The sequence below is a fragment of the Carettochelys insculpta genome, chromosome 1 (genome assembly GCF_033958435.1).
Source record: "Carettochelys insculpta isolate YL-2023 chromosome 1, ASM3395843v1, whole genome shotgun sequence".
NCBI lineage: Eukaryota > Metazoa > Chordata > Testudines > Carettochelyidae > Carettochelys > Carettochelys insculpta.
This window is the reverse complement of record NC_134137.1, coordinates 104,029,355-104,047,268: the sequence shown is the minus strand read 5'-3', so window position 1 is coordinate 104,047,268 and position 17,914 is coordinate 104,029,355. Positions and strand designations below refer to the sequence as shown.

Below are 17,914 nucleotides of genomic sequence, written 5' to 3'. Positions count from 1 at the left end.
TCAAGGAGAAAAGTCTAAATTTACCTTCAGCCTTCTTTCTTTTGGATTGCAAACCAAATGGTAAACTAACCACCCATCATGTACAGACAGTGTCACTGACACTACTATTTTGGACTGCAAACTCAAAGCCAAGGATCAACCCGAGTGAAAAACAAAGGTACTTACCTCAGGCCCCTCTCCGCTCAAATTGGTGGGTGGAAAAGTGCAACCATGGCAATATAACATTCACATTCAAAGTATTCGGTGGCAATATAACACTGATATATATGTAAAGTTCCATACATAGGATAAAATTATGGGAAAATCACCAAGAAAGCCCGAGTAGGAGACATAAAGCTATCTCCCATTGCAGACAGTCAACTACTAAGGATTTTAAGTCAATTCAGAAACACACCTCCTCCAGCCACAAATGAATAGAAGCATAGCATTTCTAATACCCAGTGACCAAGATCATGGTTAGCAGGATTACTATTAAATGACAGAGCATTTCAAATAGCAATGGAATACTAGATATGACAAAAATTGACTACAAACTGTATTATCCCATGTTCTTTATGAATTTTGGCTAAAGGATGGGAGATGTTCAAAGGTGCTTTTCATACACAAGTAAAGGGAGTTAGCTGTCCAACTCCTATGGGAAGTCGATGGAAACTGAATACTGACCTCCCCTTTGTGGCTTTGTAGCCTCCTCATAAAGGTTTCCTAATTTCCACTGCCTTCAAAGCATTTTCTGCTGATGCATGCCTATTGAGCTGGGTGGAAGAACCTGGTTACTGTCTAGCACTGAAGTTACCCAGTTGTTTCTTTTTTAAATTTACAGTTGGAAAAAGAAGAGGAAGGTTTGAAGCTGATTCTTCCAACAAAGCTCTTCTCATTATATAAGGGCTTTCCTTTGCATATTCTGTACTGCAGTGTCCAAGCCAGCCTATGAAACGGTCACCTAAGGTTGCAACTGCATATTTTTCACTTGTTCTGTGATGATTGTTTTATCAGTTTAATCTGCCTAGTGTAGCAGGTGAGTGTTGGATATAAGACTAACCCTTGTATCATCTTTATGTGAATCAACTTTCACCCTCCTTCAGTAACTCTTCTTCAATTAATGTTTGGTAAAAGATATCAGGACAGGACAGAGACACAAATCTGCCTTTGAATACCTTTTCACTAGAGGAAGATGCCTTTGGAAATATTTCCATGTTGCTTTGAACTATATAAGTTTGTAGATTTAACATATTTCATACCAGCTGTCAGCACACTAAGCAGGTCTTCTCATCACTGAAAATGGTAGAATTGCACCTGATCCTGACTATGGGTAGCTAATGTGTAGGATGACACAACAAAGACCTGATGCATGGACTGACACTCCTTGGCAAATTATATAGCTCAGGGCCATTCACTGTAAAGGATCTGGCTGCATTAGCCAGGTGTGCATTTGACAGAAGTGTCCACGGAGGTAGATGTAATCACCTATATAGCTAGGACCCAACCCACTGAGGCTCTGAAGCTGTAAAACAGGACCTTAAAGTGGACCCTGACTTGGACGACGATCCACCACAGATCATCAAGTAACAGTAGTCACCAATTTGTCGTATCCAAGAGGTGAGCTGCAGCTTTCATGTGCCTTTCTTAGTCAGCTCCCAGAATAAATGCTTGCAGTAATCTAGCTGGAAAATGGTAAATAAACAAGTGGGGAAACTGCTAGCATATCCCATTGCTTTGGTATCACTATAATGCTAATGCTTTGTTTCAGAATGGACTGTGCATCTATTGCCACAGTTGGGAAATGGTCAGAAGTACATTCATTTTCACTCTCATTGTTTAATATTTAAATTAGAGGAAGGGTGTATTTATTGATGCTGTGACTACATTGGAACTGTTCTGTTAAAAATATCAATACTGGATGCTGAAGCAGTTACTTATTTTTTTCAAAAACATATGAGGGCTTGTAAGAGATAGGGCCAGCACAGGTCTTCAATCAAAGATTATCAAAAGAAGTCTGGTAGGTTTTAAAAGGAAGATTCTCTTAAGAAACAAGGGAGTTGTTCAGAGGAATCAATCCAAGAAACACACACCTGACGAAACGCACACCTGACGAGGTGTCTAAAGAAGTTTGATCTACTTAGCTTACCACTGGGGAATGGTAAGCTTTTAGGTATGTGATACATGAAAATGGAGTGCATGTTGTTTAAAATCCCCTTTTTCCAAAAGCTTTGTTTCTCCTGAAAAATAAACAAACTCTGTTTTCTTTTGTTTTCAGAAGCTATGTGGTCATCATACTTAGCACTGATGATAGACTCACAAAGGGAAGCACTGCAGGTACCTGGGCTCAGTCCAATCTGTAGACTGAGCACTGTTCATAAAGAGGGAATGACAGTCCATGGCAGGTCTAGGAATGGAAAAATTGTAAAATTCTCCCCCAAGAGAGGTAAAAGCAGAGGAGGAAAAGGAGGAGGGTGCACAGGCTACACAGAAAATGGAGTTGCAACTAGCGCTTTCTCTGTGACAGATATCTGTAGCTGAGATAGTCCAGTCCTTCCATTTAAAAAAAAAGTTATTTTCAGCTCCTGACACTTTACTCAAAGTTCTGTCTTTTCGTGTTTCAATCTACTGCATTTTGTGCTCACTCGGGGAAGGAATTCTCTCTGTTTTAAAAAATTTGAGTCATCTTTATGCTCAGAGAGAGAAAATAAAGATTTTGTGTTGTGTACAAAAAAAAAAAAAAACCAAGACAGTGCAATACACAGAAGGGGGTAATTTAAAAGTTACCAACAGATCTCAGTGTTGTCATTTCCTGACTTTTGAGTGCTTCGCTTTGCACCTACACTGATATTTGAATACAGCTTCTTTTAAAATGGAATACTATTTTTATATTTGAGATAATAACCTAGAGTCCAATCTCATCTGAGGTTAATGGAATCAGTTCTGTACTGACACCTGCACAAATGAGATTTGAACCTGATCCCGTAAGTATAACTCAGGATTAATCACTTCATCATTTAAACATAACATAGAAACCTGAATTCTTCAACTTCTAGCCAATGAGGCTACTAGCTAAGGTATAATAATGTCAACAGACATCCATTTCAACTCTAAGTAATATTCTCAACAAGTAGAGTTTTAGACAAATCAGATATTTTCTCCAGTAATGTGTTCTGTACAAATCTGAAGGAAGAAATTTCTGTTATTCTTCATGTTTCTGGTCCACGTAAGAAATGTAACAAATTGCTTTTATCAAATCATGTTTAGAAAACATTGCTCCTACTGGCTATCTCCTAAAATAGTTCAGATAAATGATCTGTAAACTGCAGTAGCTCTAAAAAGTCAGCACGATAAAAGATGGTACAAGTCTCTGAACATTGTTTAACCTTCAGACTTTTTAATTTTCTTCCACTCTTCTTATGACTCTTCTGTATTATTTTTTACTCTCTTGTGCTAAAGCAGCAAATTTTAAAAACGTCAGGAAGATTAATCACAGATGTGCTCCAGAAGGCCCAAATCCAGCAACGTCAGCAGGAGAGACACTAGTGAGCAATGGAAGAGCTTTGACTCGTCATTATCTCTTAAAACATTTCCTCACTCTAGGAACTATGAAGAACCTCTGCACCTCATTTTTAGCTTAGGATTTAAAATGCCACACCAAGATCTTTTATAGTAGTTTAACTTTAATCTGTAGTCTTGAAAAAATCAATTTAGATGTGCACTTCTCAGTAATACTGGGTAGTGCTTCAGATTAATGTTGCTCTGTGGTAGCAAATACATTGGTAATGGTTGGTGTTAGTATTTTATGATATAGTCATCCTGATATGGTCTGTGGTTTAGTTCTGCATATGTATTTAGAAGTTTCCTGCATAACTTAACTAGGGAGCATTTTCTGTTCTATGAGGATGAAAGTGCACTATGAGCCAAGTAAGAGGGTTCGACAGAGACAATCAAGGTCATCAGCTAATTAGTTTTTACGTTTGGAAGACAGTATTAAACACTCAAGCTGTTTCTACACAGGCCACTTCCTTTGGAAGTGGCATGCTAATACAAGGAGCGAAAGATGATAATGAGGCACGGATGCAAATTCCCCACACCTCATTAGCATAACGTCACATGATTTGGAGTCTGAAAGACCATTCTTCCGGACTCCAAAACGCCATGTACAAGCACAGCCCCGGAGGGGGCTTCAGGAAGGAAGTCCTTCTGGAGGCCCCTTCTTCCCGAAAATTATTGTGAAACGGCCCCTGAGTTTAGGACAAGGAGCTACATGTAAGATTGAAGACTCGACAGTGTATAGTTAAAGAATATAGATAACCAGCCAGCCAATGATCTGCCAAGTATCAATGTCAATGGATTTCAGCAGGTATACTCCAGATATACGCTGGTGTTTAAGAGATCAGAAAAGGCTAGAGACTGTAAAAGAAAGAAAGAAGAATTATAAAAAAGTGGGGAATCAGGATAATCTGTTACAATTCAGACTGGAATCATTTGTACTGTATGTGGAAGCAAAAAGGGAGCTAAAGACATCCTTTCCAGGTCTAGTGTTCCAAGGTCAAATACTGGAAATGTAGCCAATTATATACTTTCAAATCTTTTCCAAATATTAAAGTTCATGTTCAGGAAGATGCCTTCCTTGATATATGTCTGTTACTTGATACATATTAGGAGAAAACAAATATACTGTAGAAATCAGGACAGTGGATGTGACCAGTGAAAGAAAGAGGCTACGTCTACACGACAGAGATTTTTCGTTCTGAACTTCTTTAAAAAAAAGTGCATCCACACACACAAAAAAGCGGATCAAAAGAACGATCTGCTCTTTCGAAAGAGAGCATCCACACGGCTCCCCACTCTTTCAAAAGAACAGGCCAGGGTTCAAAAAATCAGGCCCCACCTGGACTGCTCTTTTGATAAAAGGGGCCTGTGGAGGGTCTACGCTCATTTTCTTTTGAATGAAGCTTTCAAAAGGGGGTGCTCTTCATGACATGGAAAAGGAAGAGTGATTTCGAAAGGAGTGCCACACTCTTTCAATTTACTTTTGAAAGAACACTTTTTGTGCGTGGACGTTCTGCAAGATCTTTCAAAAAAGCCCCCTTCTTTCGAAAAATCTTTCAAAAGAACGTGCTCGTGTAGACACAGCCTTGACTGTATAAGTACTAAAGAGAGGAGATTAATATTCTTGGGAATACGTATGTGGAAACACACAACACATTGCTATCATTCTATCTAGAGACTCTAAAAACTTTTAACGAAACAAGATAGAGGCATAGAGTCTCTCTTGCATCTATCTGTTGAAAACCAGAAAACTGAGCCAGGTCAGCACCCTGCTCCACAACAAGGTAAGTTACAGCAATCTAGGAATCTTATGCCCTTTGTCACTGGACAAGTGACAAGAAACTGACCTGTTCAAGTAATGTTTGGAAAGATACATGGCAAAGAAAACAAAACAAAACAAGTAAAAGAAAATCACAAAGATGGACATAAAAGCCCTGCCAGCTATATATCGCTTTCCCAAAATTAACAAACAGAACTAGAGGACTGTAGTCCAGTAGAAATAAGTGGAAATGTTCATTCTATATCTATTTCCCTAATAGAAGATCTCTTTCCAGCCAATGCAATTAAAATGTACATTACACATAGCACTTTATCACTCCCTCCAAATCGCATATTCCAGCATTAAAGCACTATCTGCTTTTGTTCTTAATCACACTCCCTTATCAGCCTTTCATATTTGTAAACTCCCCTCCCACAATAATTACATTCTGAGTCAGAGCGACATTCAATATTGACCTTTATTTATAGCTCTGACAAAGCAGTGAATGTTTATTTATAAACCATGAAATGCAGAGTTTGTGAGATTGATTTAAAAAGCACTGGCCTGGCATTCTGTAACTAGAGGTAATCACTGACAATTATACTAGGGCCCATTTTTCACCACTAATCCAGGACTTTACCTTATAATTGTATTACTGGATTTGTTTCACTCTGCCCATACATCAGAAGGTTTAGAAAGAAGGCTGTTATCAATATAATTTAATAATGGTTAGAAGAAAAATGGTTTTAATCAGTTTAAAAATAAGGCAGAGATATAATTGATTTCAGGTGCCTGGAAAAGTTTAAAAGTTTTCAAATCAAATTTTTATATATATATATATATATATATATATATATAATATTAAATATATTAAATATTTAAATCCTACTGCTCTGATGTTCATGTTCATGATAATGGTGTTCAGTTTCCTGAGACAGTCTCTCTGGGCCAAGCTCAGCAGTGACTTAACAGGTGATAAGTTCCACATCAGGTATGGAGTGGCTAGAAACGAGAGCATGGCCTGATCTATGCTAATGAGGTAAATTGATGTAAGTTACGCCAGGTAAGTTACATATATTACATAACCTAAATGGACATACCTTAGATTGGCTTAGGTAGATATTAGGAAAAACTGCTTCACCAGGAGGGTGGTGAAGCACTGGAATGCATTGCCTAGAGAGGTGGTAGATTCTCCATCCCTAGAGGCTTTTAAGTCCCAGCTTGACAAGGTCCTGGCTGGGATGACTTATTTGGGGTTGATGCTGCTTTAGGCAGGGGGCTGGAGTAGATGACCTCCTGAGGTCCCTTCCAGCTGTAGGATTCTATGACTTACAATGGTACACTATGTCAACAGGAGATGCTCTCCCACCAACTTAACTTCTGCCTCCTTGGGTGATGCAATACTGACCTGACCAGGAGTGAATCCACCTACCAACATATCACAGAATCATAGAACACTAGAACCGGAAGGGACCTCGAGAGGTCATCAAGTCCAGTCCCCTCCCCTCATGGCAGGACTTAGCACCATCTATATCATCCATAGTTCTTCAAGATCTTAAATGATGGAGATTCTACAACCACACTATGCAAATTATTTCAGGCATGCACAAGTGTTAACAATTTTTCTGAAACAATCATAGAATTTACGAGCTTTTGAAAAGTCAGAAGAATTCTCCAAAGGGTTTTTTAACATCATGTGGCACCCAAACACCTTTTTTCTATTACCATCCAGCAAGAAAAGTATTTTTATGGATAATGTTTTGTTAATACATGGGCAATAGTAAAAGTTGTAAAGCAAGAGAAGTCCAGAAGGATAATGACAGTTAAACTTGAGGAATTTCATAATGTGGTCACTAGCAGTGTTCACTCTATTTTTTTCCAGCCATGGGTGGAAAAATTTTGTTATATGTACATATATCTGTGTCTAGTAGAAACGGTCAAAAATTCAAATTATAAAAATGCTACAGTTCTTTGAAATGGCATTAGTGAAGAAGGTATCTCTGTGACACCAGATGGAGCAGTTCCATCACAGCCTGGTAGCAACACCTACCACCTCCCTTTTATACCTGATGTACTAGAAGAACCTGAAAATGTGAGTACTGGGCCCCCAAAATGTTACAGGTTTCACCTCCCTTGTCCAGCATGGTTGAACCTGACAGGTCCCAAACAACAGAATTTGCTGGACCAGGGGAGATCCACAGCTTCTGCCTCAGGTGGCCCTGGGGTCCTCCAATCCTGTGTTTCCAGGGCTGCCACAGGGCTCTGGCAGGTGGGGGGATCAGGCCCCAGCCCCACACTCTGGTGTGGGCTCCAACCCCAGCCCTATTCTCCATCGGGGCTCCACTCCAATTCCTCACTGCAGCAGGGCTTCTGGGGGCCTCTGGCCATGGCCATGCTGCCAGCTGCTACTCTGGCCCCAGCCCCTGTCCTGTGGATGCCAGTCTGGCCCCAGCCCCGGGACTCTCTGGTACTGCAACATCCGTGGTTCTGCTAGTCCACAGATGTTGCCAGGTGAGAGAGTACCAGATTTAAAAGGTTCAATCTATACTGCCAACTTTCTCTTTAGGAATAATCCCTCTTTCATTATGTTTGAGATGGAGGCTAAAATTTGTCATACTAGCCTCTGACACAGTGATGAATAAAGGAGATTTCTCTGAGTTACAGAATACCAAAAGAATTCAGATTGCCAGTTCAGATTCTGATATTGCTTAAAAAAGACTTCTGGGTCAACCAGCGGAAACATTTTTGAAAAAAAAAATCTCTTCTTTTTTCTTTCTTCAGAGTTAAGCAGACAGGACTTTTCGGTCACTGTGTCTTGTGATGTGACAGCACAGTGGAAATGACATTCATGCCCAATGTGAGTAACTTTCAAAACAACAACAAAAATATGTTTCTCTATGGCTGTGTCTAGACTAGCCCCCAACTTCAAAGGGGGCATGGTAATTAGAGCGTCAGGAGATTACTAATGAAGTGCTGCGGTGCATATGCAGCACTTCATTAGGCACAATCTCCCCTGTGGCAACTTCGAAGTGGCGGCTTGCGTGTAGCCACGGGTCAACCGCAGGTACTTCAAAGTGCCCGCACTACTCTGAAGTCCTTTACTCCTAGTCTAGACACAGCCTATCTGTCTTTTTGTGTGTGGCAGGGTAAGAGGAGGCTAAAGCTATGTGCTCATTTTGAAGAATGGTTGCTCTAAGTTGTAACTGAGGTACAAAAGGAAAGATTTGCTGAGCCTTTATTAAACTTTAACACAGTAGAGGAGTATTACCTACACATCTTGCATACTCTTTTACACCCATATAGAAATTACAGGGCTCTTTACCATATGGGGCAATTCTCCTGGACAACCCCCCTGGAATTCAGCTCTCTCTTTGACTCCTAGCACTGCCCCCTTCACTTCCCCTCAGCCCCCCTCCCCCGTAAGAGGGATAAAGGATGCAGCTGGGTGGGTACCTTGGCCCACAAAGGCCACCAGATCTCACCTGATCACTTGAGCCTAAGGTTCATCACCTAAATCTTAGGTCTTTTACCTCTAGAAACCATTGATTTTATTCTCATTCAAAACTGGACACTCATTTCAATTGAATTAACAGTACTAATGCCCCCTGGTCCTCAGCAAACTGGTATTCAACAGATTTCAGTCTTTCTAAGCCTTCCATAAAGATTGATGTCCTCCATGAACTAGGATTCCTGACCATTTATTGCATCAGTTAGAAGGCCATGAGCCTGTGCAAAGTAGGGTATTTACCTCAGATATTTTCTGTGCTTATCGGTCCCTAGGAAATCCAGTATGAGCTAGTATAAGCACACCTCTCCAGGAGGGTGCTTTCAAAGAGCTGATAACAGGAGGAGATTACGTTATATTTGCCCTCTTCTTAAATGAGTTGCATAGAATCCCACCGTAAAATATACATAATTGCACTTTTTAATACAAAAGAATCCGAAGACGTTAATCCCAATTCAGTAAAGTACATTCAAAATTCTCCAAGAAAATTGTCAGTCTGTCCAACCCACAAGCTGGAAATTTTCAACTATATTAGTTCAAATGCTGTTTGTGAGAGAGCAGACAAAGAAAAAGCTTTGGGGATAAATAACCAGAGTTTAAACTGACTCTGAGCCTGCTTTCTGATCCATAATATTGGCAGGAACACCAGTCTAAACAAAGGGTGGCCCAAATCTTGCTGATGGACTTGAACTTTAGGAGAACCACAGGACTGTTGGCTGACCTCTGGTTAGTATCTTAGCATGCATATAGGAACTTTGTTTGGATTTTAATATATTGTATCTGTTATACTTCTACCTTAAGAATAAATGTGCTTCCTTAGGAGGAGCTGTGTGGTCCTTATAACTGTGAACAATACACTGGTTATAGGCTTTGCAGGGAAGGCAAAGTGCAGGCACTGGCCTATTTACACAGTTTGACTTTTTAGGGATATCACACTGTAATTCAGGAGCTTTAAGCCCCCTGTCAGGAGAGAGGAAATCTCAAGTCTTTACTAAAGGAAAGTGACAGCCAGGGAGGTTGGAAGTATATGCATAGTGGAGCTGCTGAGAACCATTGAACCAAACTGTAAACCCTTGTCTATAATGAAATCCATTTCAAGGCAGGGGGGTGCTGCAGCACTCCCTCACCCCTTTTTCCAGTACCTATGTTGACAGCTGGAGTCTGGGAATCTAAAGTTGGTGCTTCTCGCGGACTGAACCACAGAGCGGTAACACAGATCCAGTTGCCTTTAAACTGTGACAATATCTATCTAGGTTTTAATACTACAATGTGCCATGCTTTCTGAGCATAATCTAAGTTTAAGAAAATATTAATTCTTTTACATTTTAATGGGGACATATGAAACCAAATCTTGACTAAATTTTTCCTTGATAACAACTCCTTGTAATCTGTTCCCAATTGATGTTGAAGTGGACTATAACAAGAAAAACTAGAATAAAAATGCATAAAAATGGAAATGTAGCACTCTTTGCAATATGAATATTTGTCCAAGTACTTAACAATAGTGAAGAATAATGAACTTATCATTATCACTATCCAGTCAGATAATTCAATTAGATGTTCAAAATTTCACGGTGCCCAGAAGTAGGAATGAAACATAACGGGCAAGAAAATAATTTAAAATATATGTCCTCACTCATTCATATATATGTAAAATGAGCATGTACATATATTCAGATTTTGTGTGAATATAAATGTATACACAAATGCACAAGTTAATGAGGTAGTATCTTTTACAGGATCAACTTTTGTTAGTGAGAAGGTCATGTTTTTGAATTACTCAGGGCCCTTCTGTAAGTTTGGGTAAGGAACTCTCCTGCCAGCAGAACATGGTGCAATAAAATACATCACCTCACTTCTCATTGTCTCTCTAATATCCTTGGACAAACACAGCTACAACCACATTGCATATAAACATACACACATACAACTGTATTAATGAATAGTAATCTTTCTCTGTGTGTGTGCGCTCATGCATGTGTAATTACATAACAGACAAAAAAAACTATGCTAGGAGAATGTTATGAAGGTTGCAAAGCCAAGCACTCAAAAGTTAGAGAACGCTTAAATTAATGTTACCAGTGCAACCTTAATTCAACACCCTTGCGTGCAGACATTATGATAGTCTTTAATTACATGACAGCATGTTATGTTTCAGGCAGTCCTCATTCAGTACATAATATGGACAGTAATCAAATTAAGCATCCAAAATTAATAAAAAAACTTTTCATTTTAGTAGTTGGTGCCTCAGATGCCATCTCAAAAACAGTACTGGTGTCACTTCAGTAGACTCGAGAGAAGAAAAATGACAATAGTTTCCTCAACAAACCTCATTTACTTATAATCAAGGTATAGGCACATTTTCAGAATTCATGTCTCAAGTTAAAAAGAAAAACCTCTCAAGCACAAATGCAAACGTAAAAATCCTCATTTAAGTTACCTTGGATACTCTGTTTGCAACCTCTCTGCCTACAGTCAGCCCTTGAACAAAGGTACGTGCAGCAATGAAACCTCTAGTCACTTGAATCTTCAGTTTCCTGGGTACATCTCCAAATGGTTTCAGCTGGTCTGTGTATTTGCTTACACACTCCAGATAGTCCTCAGTGAAATGGTATTGGGGGTTTATGAGCTGGAACATTCTCTCCAATAGCCGAGCCCAGAAGTCATTTAGCATCTCCTCCAAATTTACGTTTCCTCCTGTATAGTACCGTTTCAGCTCTGTGAAGAGATCCTGGAATACCTCGGAATTCTGCATGTAGAGCATTCCATATGTTTGTACAAACATATAATTTAAGGATTTTTCTGCATTCTCCAGAAGCTCCCGGAAAAATTCTGCAGAGAAGATAAAAAGGCATATATAGAACAAAGTTAATAAAGTGCCAAAAGCATGTTTCTTGTCTTCTTGATGGTATTGCCTTCAGCAAAATCTGCTCAAGTAAATGTTGCCATTTACCTGTTTAATAAAAAAAGTCTATTACTTAAACTGGAACTAAGTTCATTTAAATGTAATGAAAATGTGTAAAGATTATTTATTCCCCAGAGGTTAAAAAAAAACTTTGAATCTGTAAGTGTAAATTCTGAAGCTGCGTTTGATAGAGCTGCAATGAAGACTGCCCTGTTGTTTAGTCCTAGCAATCCCATTCAGTTGCCAAACACTCAGTAGTGGCCAATGTCCAAAATTTTGTGTACTAAAAAAGAAACCATTAGTGTAATGATATGAGTACAACTACAGCAATAATGGAAAAGGCCAGTAATGAAATCTTCTATTATATTGAGGTTCATGACTCTTCACTGTGGTACGTGTCCTCTGTAATATCTTATAATTTACTTTCCTCATTCAAAAATTCTTGAAAGGTTTGATCTGAAACATTTTGGGGCTTGATCCTACAAGCATTCCACCTTCCAGAGAACTCCCTTTCAATGATACTACTAGTCTAAATAAGACATAAAAGATGTTGCTATTGTCAATAGTTTACTTCTATTCTGAAGCACGGTGCTGGCATTTGGACCAGTGTTTTCTCTGACTCCAGCATTATACGGATTGCAGTCTGTACACTGGCCTGCCCTTCAGAAAGAGTATGCTAATGAGTGAAGAGGAACATTCAAATGAGGTGTGGATTTAAATATCTTGTGCCTCATTTGCATATTCAGGTGAGACCTAGCTTCCAGAAGAGCCTTTTCCAGCAGCAAAAGCTGCCATGTAGATGGGGTTCCTTCAGAAGGTAATACCTGTTCCAGAAGACCCTTTATTCCTCAATCCTTGTGTTACAGCCTGTTCAAAGTCTCAACTTCAGGATTTTATGTTTATTGGGAAACAGGTTTATGGAAGCTTCAGCAGCCACCTCTGGCATCTCTCTTACAGGTGAGCTCAGGAGGACTTTGTGAAGGAAGCAAGTTAGTTCACTGCCACTGAGACACTTATTCTAGGAAATTACACAAAAGTGATTCTCTTAAGACTTCCCTTACATTTTTGGGGAATTCAACACCTTTATCATCTGGTTTTCAGTTCATGCACTTGTTCATAAATCTCCATGGCTTACAAGGAACTCCTTAAATACAAATTCTGAGAGGCCAAGAGGTAGATTTCCCCAAATTGTTTGGTGTGAAGAGAGCAGCAGACTGCCCCCTTTGGGGCTTGCAAGATCACAAAGCACTTTCAGAAGGTGTTCAGTGTGGTCAATGGGGATACTGAGACTTGAACAAAATGTTTAGAATAATATGTTTTGTGGATGAAAATTTAGTTGGAAGGGAAAAATGTTTTAATAAATGCTCATAGGTGTCTATGTAAACATGAGAGTATTGAAGATATAAGAATTTAACATAAGCCTGCATGAAGAACTATTCTATTAATGGTAGAAATGAAAGCAGCAAGTTGCTTACTAGTATATTGAAATAAATTATGGTGCATTAACTCATAATTAGGCCATTCCAAATTGTGTACTGACTTGGATAAAGTCATGCTTCCACATCAGTGGAAGAGACTACACCTGCATGGTCTCTTTGGACAGATGGCCATTTTTTTGAGGAAAGTGGTCAAATCCTAATTTGGCAAGCTAAGGCAAACAGGGACAGACACTAATTTGATTGGGGAAAAAAAAACGCCTTTCTTTGCTAGGCAAGATATTCAAGCACTTCATACAATACTTTTCAAGATAAGTCCTTAGGATAACTTTATCAAAAGTGCTTAAATATGAGGTTCCTAAATAACACAGGTAGCTTTTAAAATTTTAGCCACAGTCTACAGTGCTCCATGAAGCTTTGGATATCATTAGTCTAGGTAAGGATGTTTTATATCTATCCTTCTATGAACTTCTCTATATAAACCTGTATCTTGACAATATCTGCTTCCATTGAAGAGAGTCTGACATTTGCTGTATGTCTTGTTAGATGGCTCCACTATTTAATAGGTATTTCAAAGATAAACTGAACCCTGACAGCAAGGCTGGGAAGAACAGAATTCCTGGGAAAGGACATGAATGTCCTGGCAGGGTCTTATGTTGATACCAGGCACTAGTAGCTGAAGTTGTGGAAGATGATCTTTCCTCATTGTCCGTGGAGGCAAAGGGGCCAATCCATGACCCCTTCTGCAATCTGATACCTGTTACAGTATCACAGTCAGAAGTTAATTGGATATATGTCTGTTTCACTTTTGTGCATCAAATGAATTCTTTCCCTCTCTCACTTCATAATTCTCTTCAGAGATGAGACTGAGAGGATTTTGAGCTCTACAACATTCTCATGGTCTGGGCTATATCACTGGCCTCCTCAGGTGGTTTCATTTTCTCATGTAATAGACGCACATCAGTCTCACAGCTCCTAAGGGACTATGTAGAATTTGGAGAGCAGGATTTCCCCCGTGATTATAGGTAACAGAGACTGTGACCGATAGATAGATAGATGCAGAGGGCAATCATGGAAGTTGAATGATGTGGGGGAGGGGTGCAAGGCCTTGTAATAGTATTGCCAAAAAGCACAGGGAAATCTTCGAGTACTGAGCAGCTAGAGGAGTCTGAAGTATAAATCCACAGAGACGTATTCAGGGGATTTTATAAAGTAAATTATCCACTAATTCTGACCTTCCACTTTTAGTTGAAAAGATATTTTGCACCTCCACCCCTTTGATATGGGAAGTGTTAATACAGCTGTCAGCTTTGAACTATCTTCAATGTGATTCTGAGCATCCAATGTTTCTTTTCATACTGTGACATTTGTGACAGCCTGCCTACAAACTCTGTTATGAAGCTTGTATGTTCCCACCTTGGGACTGGTAATTAACGTCAGCTGTGAGACTGAGGCCAGATTCTAGGCCCGCTTCCAGATGTTTTTCATGCGTGAAAAGTAACCAAAAAACCAATGGTTACAGCCCCTTAACATTCCCTTAGATAACAACTTGCATGTCATAGGGAAGCTGTAGTGGCTTCTCTACCAACCCCTCCCAATCCACTGATAGCAATCTTAGTAATATCACAAGTGGTGTGGTACCACCACCACCACAGTTAAGGCTGTATTATGACTTTTCTTGAAAGGCTGACTTTTTTAAAACCTGAGTTATAGAAGCCCCTTTAACCTATTTGGATGTCTTTGAAAGTTGGTAGTAGGGTTAGTGATCAAGATTTGGTGTCATTTGTAGAAACGGCTGTGTAATTATAAATCTAGCAAAATAGTTGCTTTACAAAAAGCTTTTAGTTTGTTTCAGAGTGTGTGTGTGTGTGCGCTCAAGATCAGAGATAAAACTATTTATGTCAGGCAGGTCAAAATGGTCTCATCTTGTCAAGTTTGATCCAAGATAGTGCAGGCACCCACTAAGTGTTGTAAGAACTATATCTGAGAACAATAGTTAAGAAAGTGTTCAGTTTTTACATTATGCATTTGCCAATATAGAAAAATAGCTGTTTCCATTTCCCTTGTATATTAAACCTGGACTGTTGGAGGTGTGTAAACTCTGCATATCTAATTTGAGATTTGCTGGGAGTCCAGGGAAGTATTAGTGACCCAAATGTGGGATCAATTTTATGAGGGGTTCCTGAGTTACACCCTCCCCCTCGCCTCCCACAACCAAAACCAGTTTCTTTTCACTACTTTGTACTATTACGCTGACAGGTACTAATGACTTGATGAATCACTGTCTTCCTTGAGAATGATGGCTTTGAACTCACCCTCCGGTTAACATAATTAAGAATAAGTTAATTACAAAGCCCCACTTAAGGCAGATCTGGAGTGAGCGGAGACAGATTGATACAGTGTGAGTCATAGATGGCAGTTTTATTCTGGGTTTAATGCAGTAAAAATGTTTGGTTAGTAAAATTCTACATGTCAGTATTTCCTTGGAAAGGGAAAATATTAGGGCATGGAAGAGAAAGCCTAATAGGGGAAGACAGGTTTGGAGTAGAGAGATTATAATACAATCCAGCCCAACTCGGTTTGGGACTTTAGATAATCACACAATACAAATGTTAAATAACTGCAACTATCTCTAGAAACTTATATTGCATATCAGTCCAAATATGAAGCCATACTTACAAGATGCTGTAGGAAAGCTAATGTCCTACAAACTGCCTTGCATTTAATCAATTCTCATCTTTCCCAGTCTTCTGCATTTTGAAAGCCATTGTCTATCATAAGCTATTGTGCCATTTGAAAGTTAAACAATTTCTGTTTTGTTCTTTAGGCTTTGATAGGAAACAATATGCTTAATTTATGAGCACTGTAATCTCACAATAGTGAGCAACTGATTATGAGGTTAATAAAAAAGTGCAAAGAACAAAATTAGATCTCAGATCCACTTAAAGGAAATTTAACACCTTTTCACTTTCAAATTGAAGAACTCTCAATGGATTAATTTTAAAGTCAACAAAAATCTTAATCTGTAATGGTTCATTACTTTAGTGTGGAAGAGTGACATCTGTCTGAGCCTGACAGCGGGATGAGCCCACATCCCTTGGTGGATGGAGCCAGGCCTTCCTCCCAACACAGGAAGCACAGGGGTAGAGCAGGAAGTACAAGAGCTGGGCCCTCCCGTACAATTGCATCAGAGTCAGTGAAGGAAGCAGACATCTTGCCTAGATGCAGAACTCTGGACAAAGAACCAAGCTATGAGGCACCCTGCCCCCGGAAGAGATGAACTGAGATGAAGAGTTGCTGGTACTTCTGTCTTCTCTTTAGCTCAATGAGATGGAGGACCCTCCTGCCAGAGAAGAATGGTAGGAAGTAGCCTGGGGAAACCAGACATTAAATTAATTATAGTTCTGTGGGATGAGTCTATGCATTTCACTAGGCTCTCCAGTGACCTATCTAGGTCCACCCACCACTGTTAGAGCCCTGGGCTGGGATCTGGTGGGAGATAGCAGATCCAGGTCCCCCTTTCACCAAGCCTACCCCTGGGATGGTGACCTACTCACCCTGGGACATAAGGCTGGCACCTTATTGCGGTTTGCCCCAGAAGGTATTGTTGGCTGTCTGCCCTGGCCCAGGAGACATTGTGGTATAGACTGCACCCTGCTCTGCCCTACCCTGAGTATCAGAGCTCAAAACTATAGTCCCTGTCTTCCCTAGTCAGGGGCCTAGACTAGAGATTATTTGTTATTCTTTCCTGCCCAAAAGGGTCTGCATTATAAAAAAATGAATTATTGATTACTTACCCAGGATAACTTGGTACACTCCCCCATACAAAGAGCCTGTGTAGTGAACTGTTAATTGTAGGCTGCCTGGCCAGGAATGTAGTCCAAAGACTACTAATCCCCTATGAATTGTCTCTGATATACTGAGGCAGAAAATCCTCCCTCTGAGCCTGATGGGGAGGGAAAGCCACGTACCACTACAAGCACAATAAATGCTAATGTGTGGTTGCTTTATTTCTTCAGTCTCAAAAAGTACATCAAGAAGAGCTAGCTGCTTTGAACTACTGGCATACATAAACTCATATTGATGTAATCGGGCACAAGTCCAGTTAGATCAAGAGAAGCTGTATCAGTTTACACAAAAATATATTTTGTTCATAGCCTTCACAGCGATATAAAGGCTTGCTAATTTCAGAGATATTTAATTAACACATTGTTACCTCTTTGTTAATTAACATATTATTTTCAATAAAGGGAAGAACAAACAAGTGACAGATGTTAGTTATATTGTCTGATGCACTACTGGAAAGTGTTCAAATACTCTGGTGATAAGCACGCTATGAGAACCTATGCAGAACAGAATAGAAAAGATCTGTGCCATGGTTTTAAACATATGCCTTGTGCATTTTGTGCTCAGTCTTGTGTGCAATGTTCACTAACAGTAAACCTGGAACTATCTTTTTTTTTTAATTAAAACAATATGCCTACATATTATCCTGGGATTCACATGCAACAACACACAGCCTTCAGTTGCTAGGTGCAGGGTTAGCAATGAATACAATTTGGATTTGTTAGGAAGATGTTAAGTTATATAAAGGAGAATGGCTAAACTACAGTGTGTGCTACAATACAGTAAAGCATGGAAATTAAGAGGAGGGGAAGATTAATACTTGAATGTCCCCTTTCCTATACCAGGTTGAACCTCTCTCGTCTGGCTCCCTTGGGACCAGACTCGTGTCGGACAAGAGAATTTACCTGATGATGGGAGGTCAATATTTT

At 39.6% G+C, this 17,914-nt stretch overlaps 1 protein-coding gene across 1 annotated transcript in view; it reads right to left on the bottom strand.

Annotated features, from left to right (window-relative positions):
- GPC6 (glypican 6) overlaps window positions 1-17,914 on the bottom strand; it is a 1,214,297-nt gene that overhangs the window by 514,166 nt on the left and 682,217 nt on the right. The window contains exon 3 of the mRNA XM_074983075.1: window positions 11,239-11,630. Within this exon, the coding sequence (XP_074839176.1) occupies window positions 11,239-11,630 (392 nt within the window). The remainder of the gene's footprint in view (window positions 1-11,238; window positions 11,631-17,914) is intronic.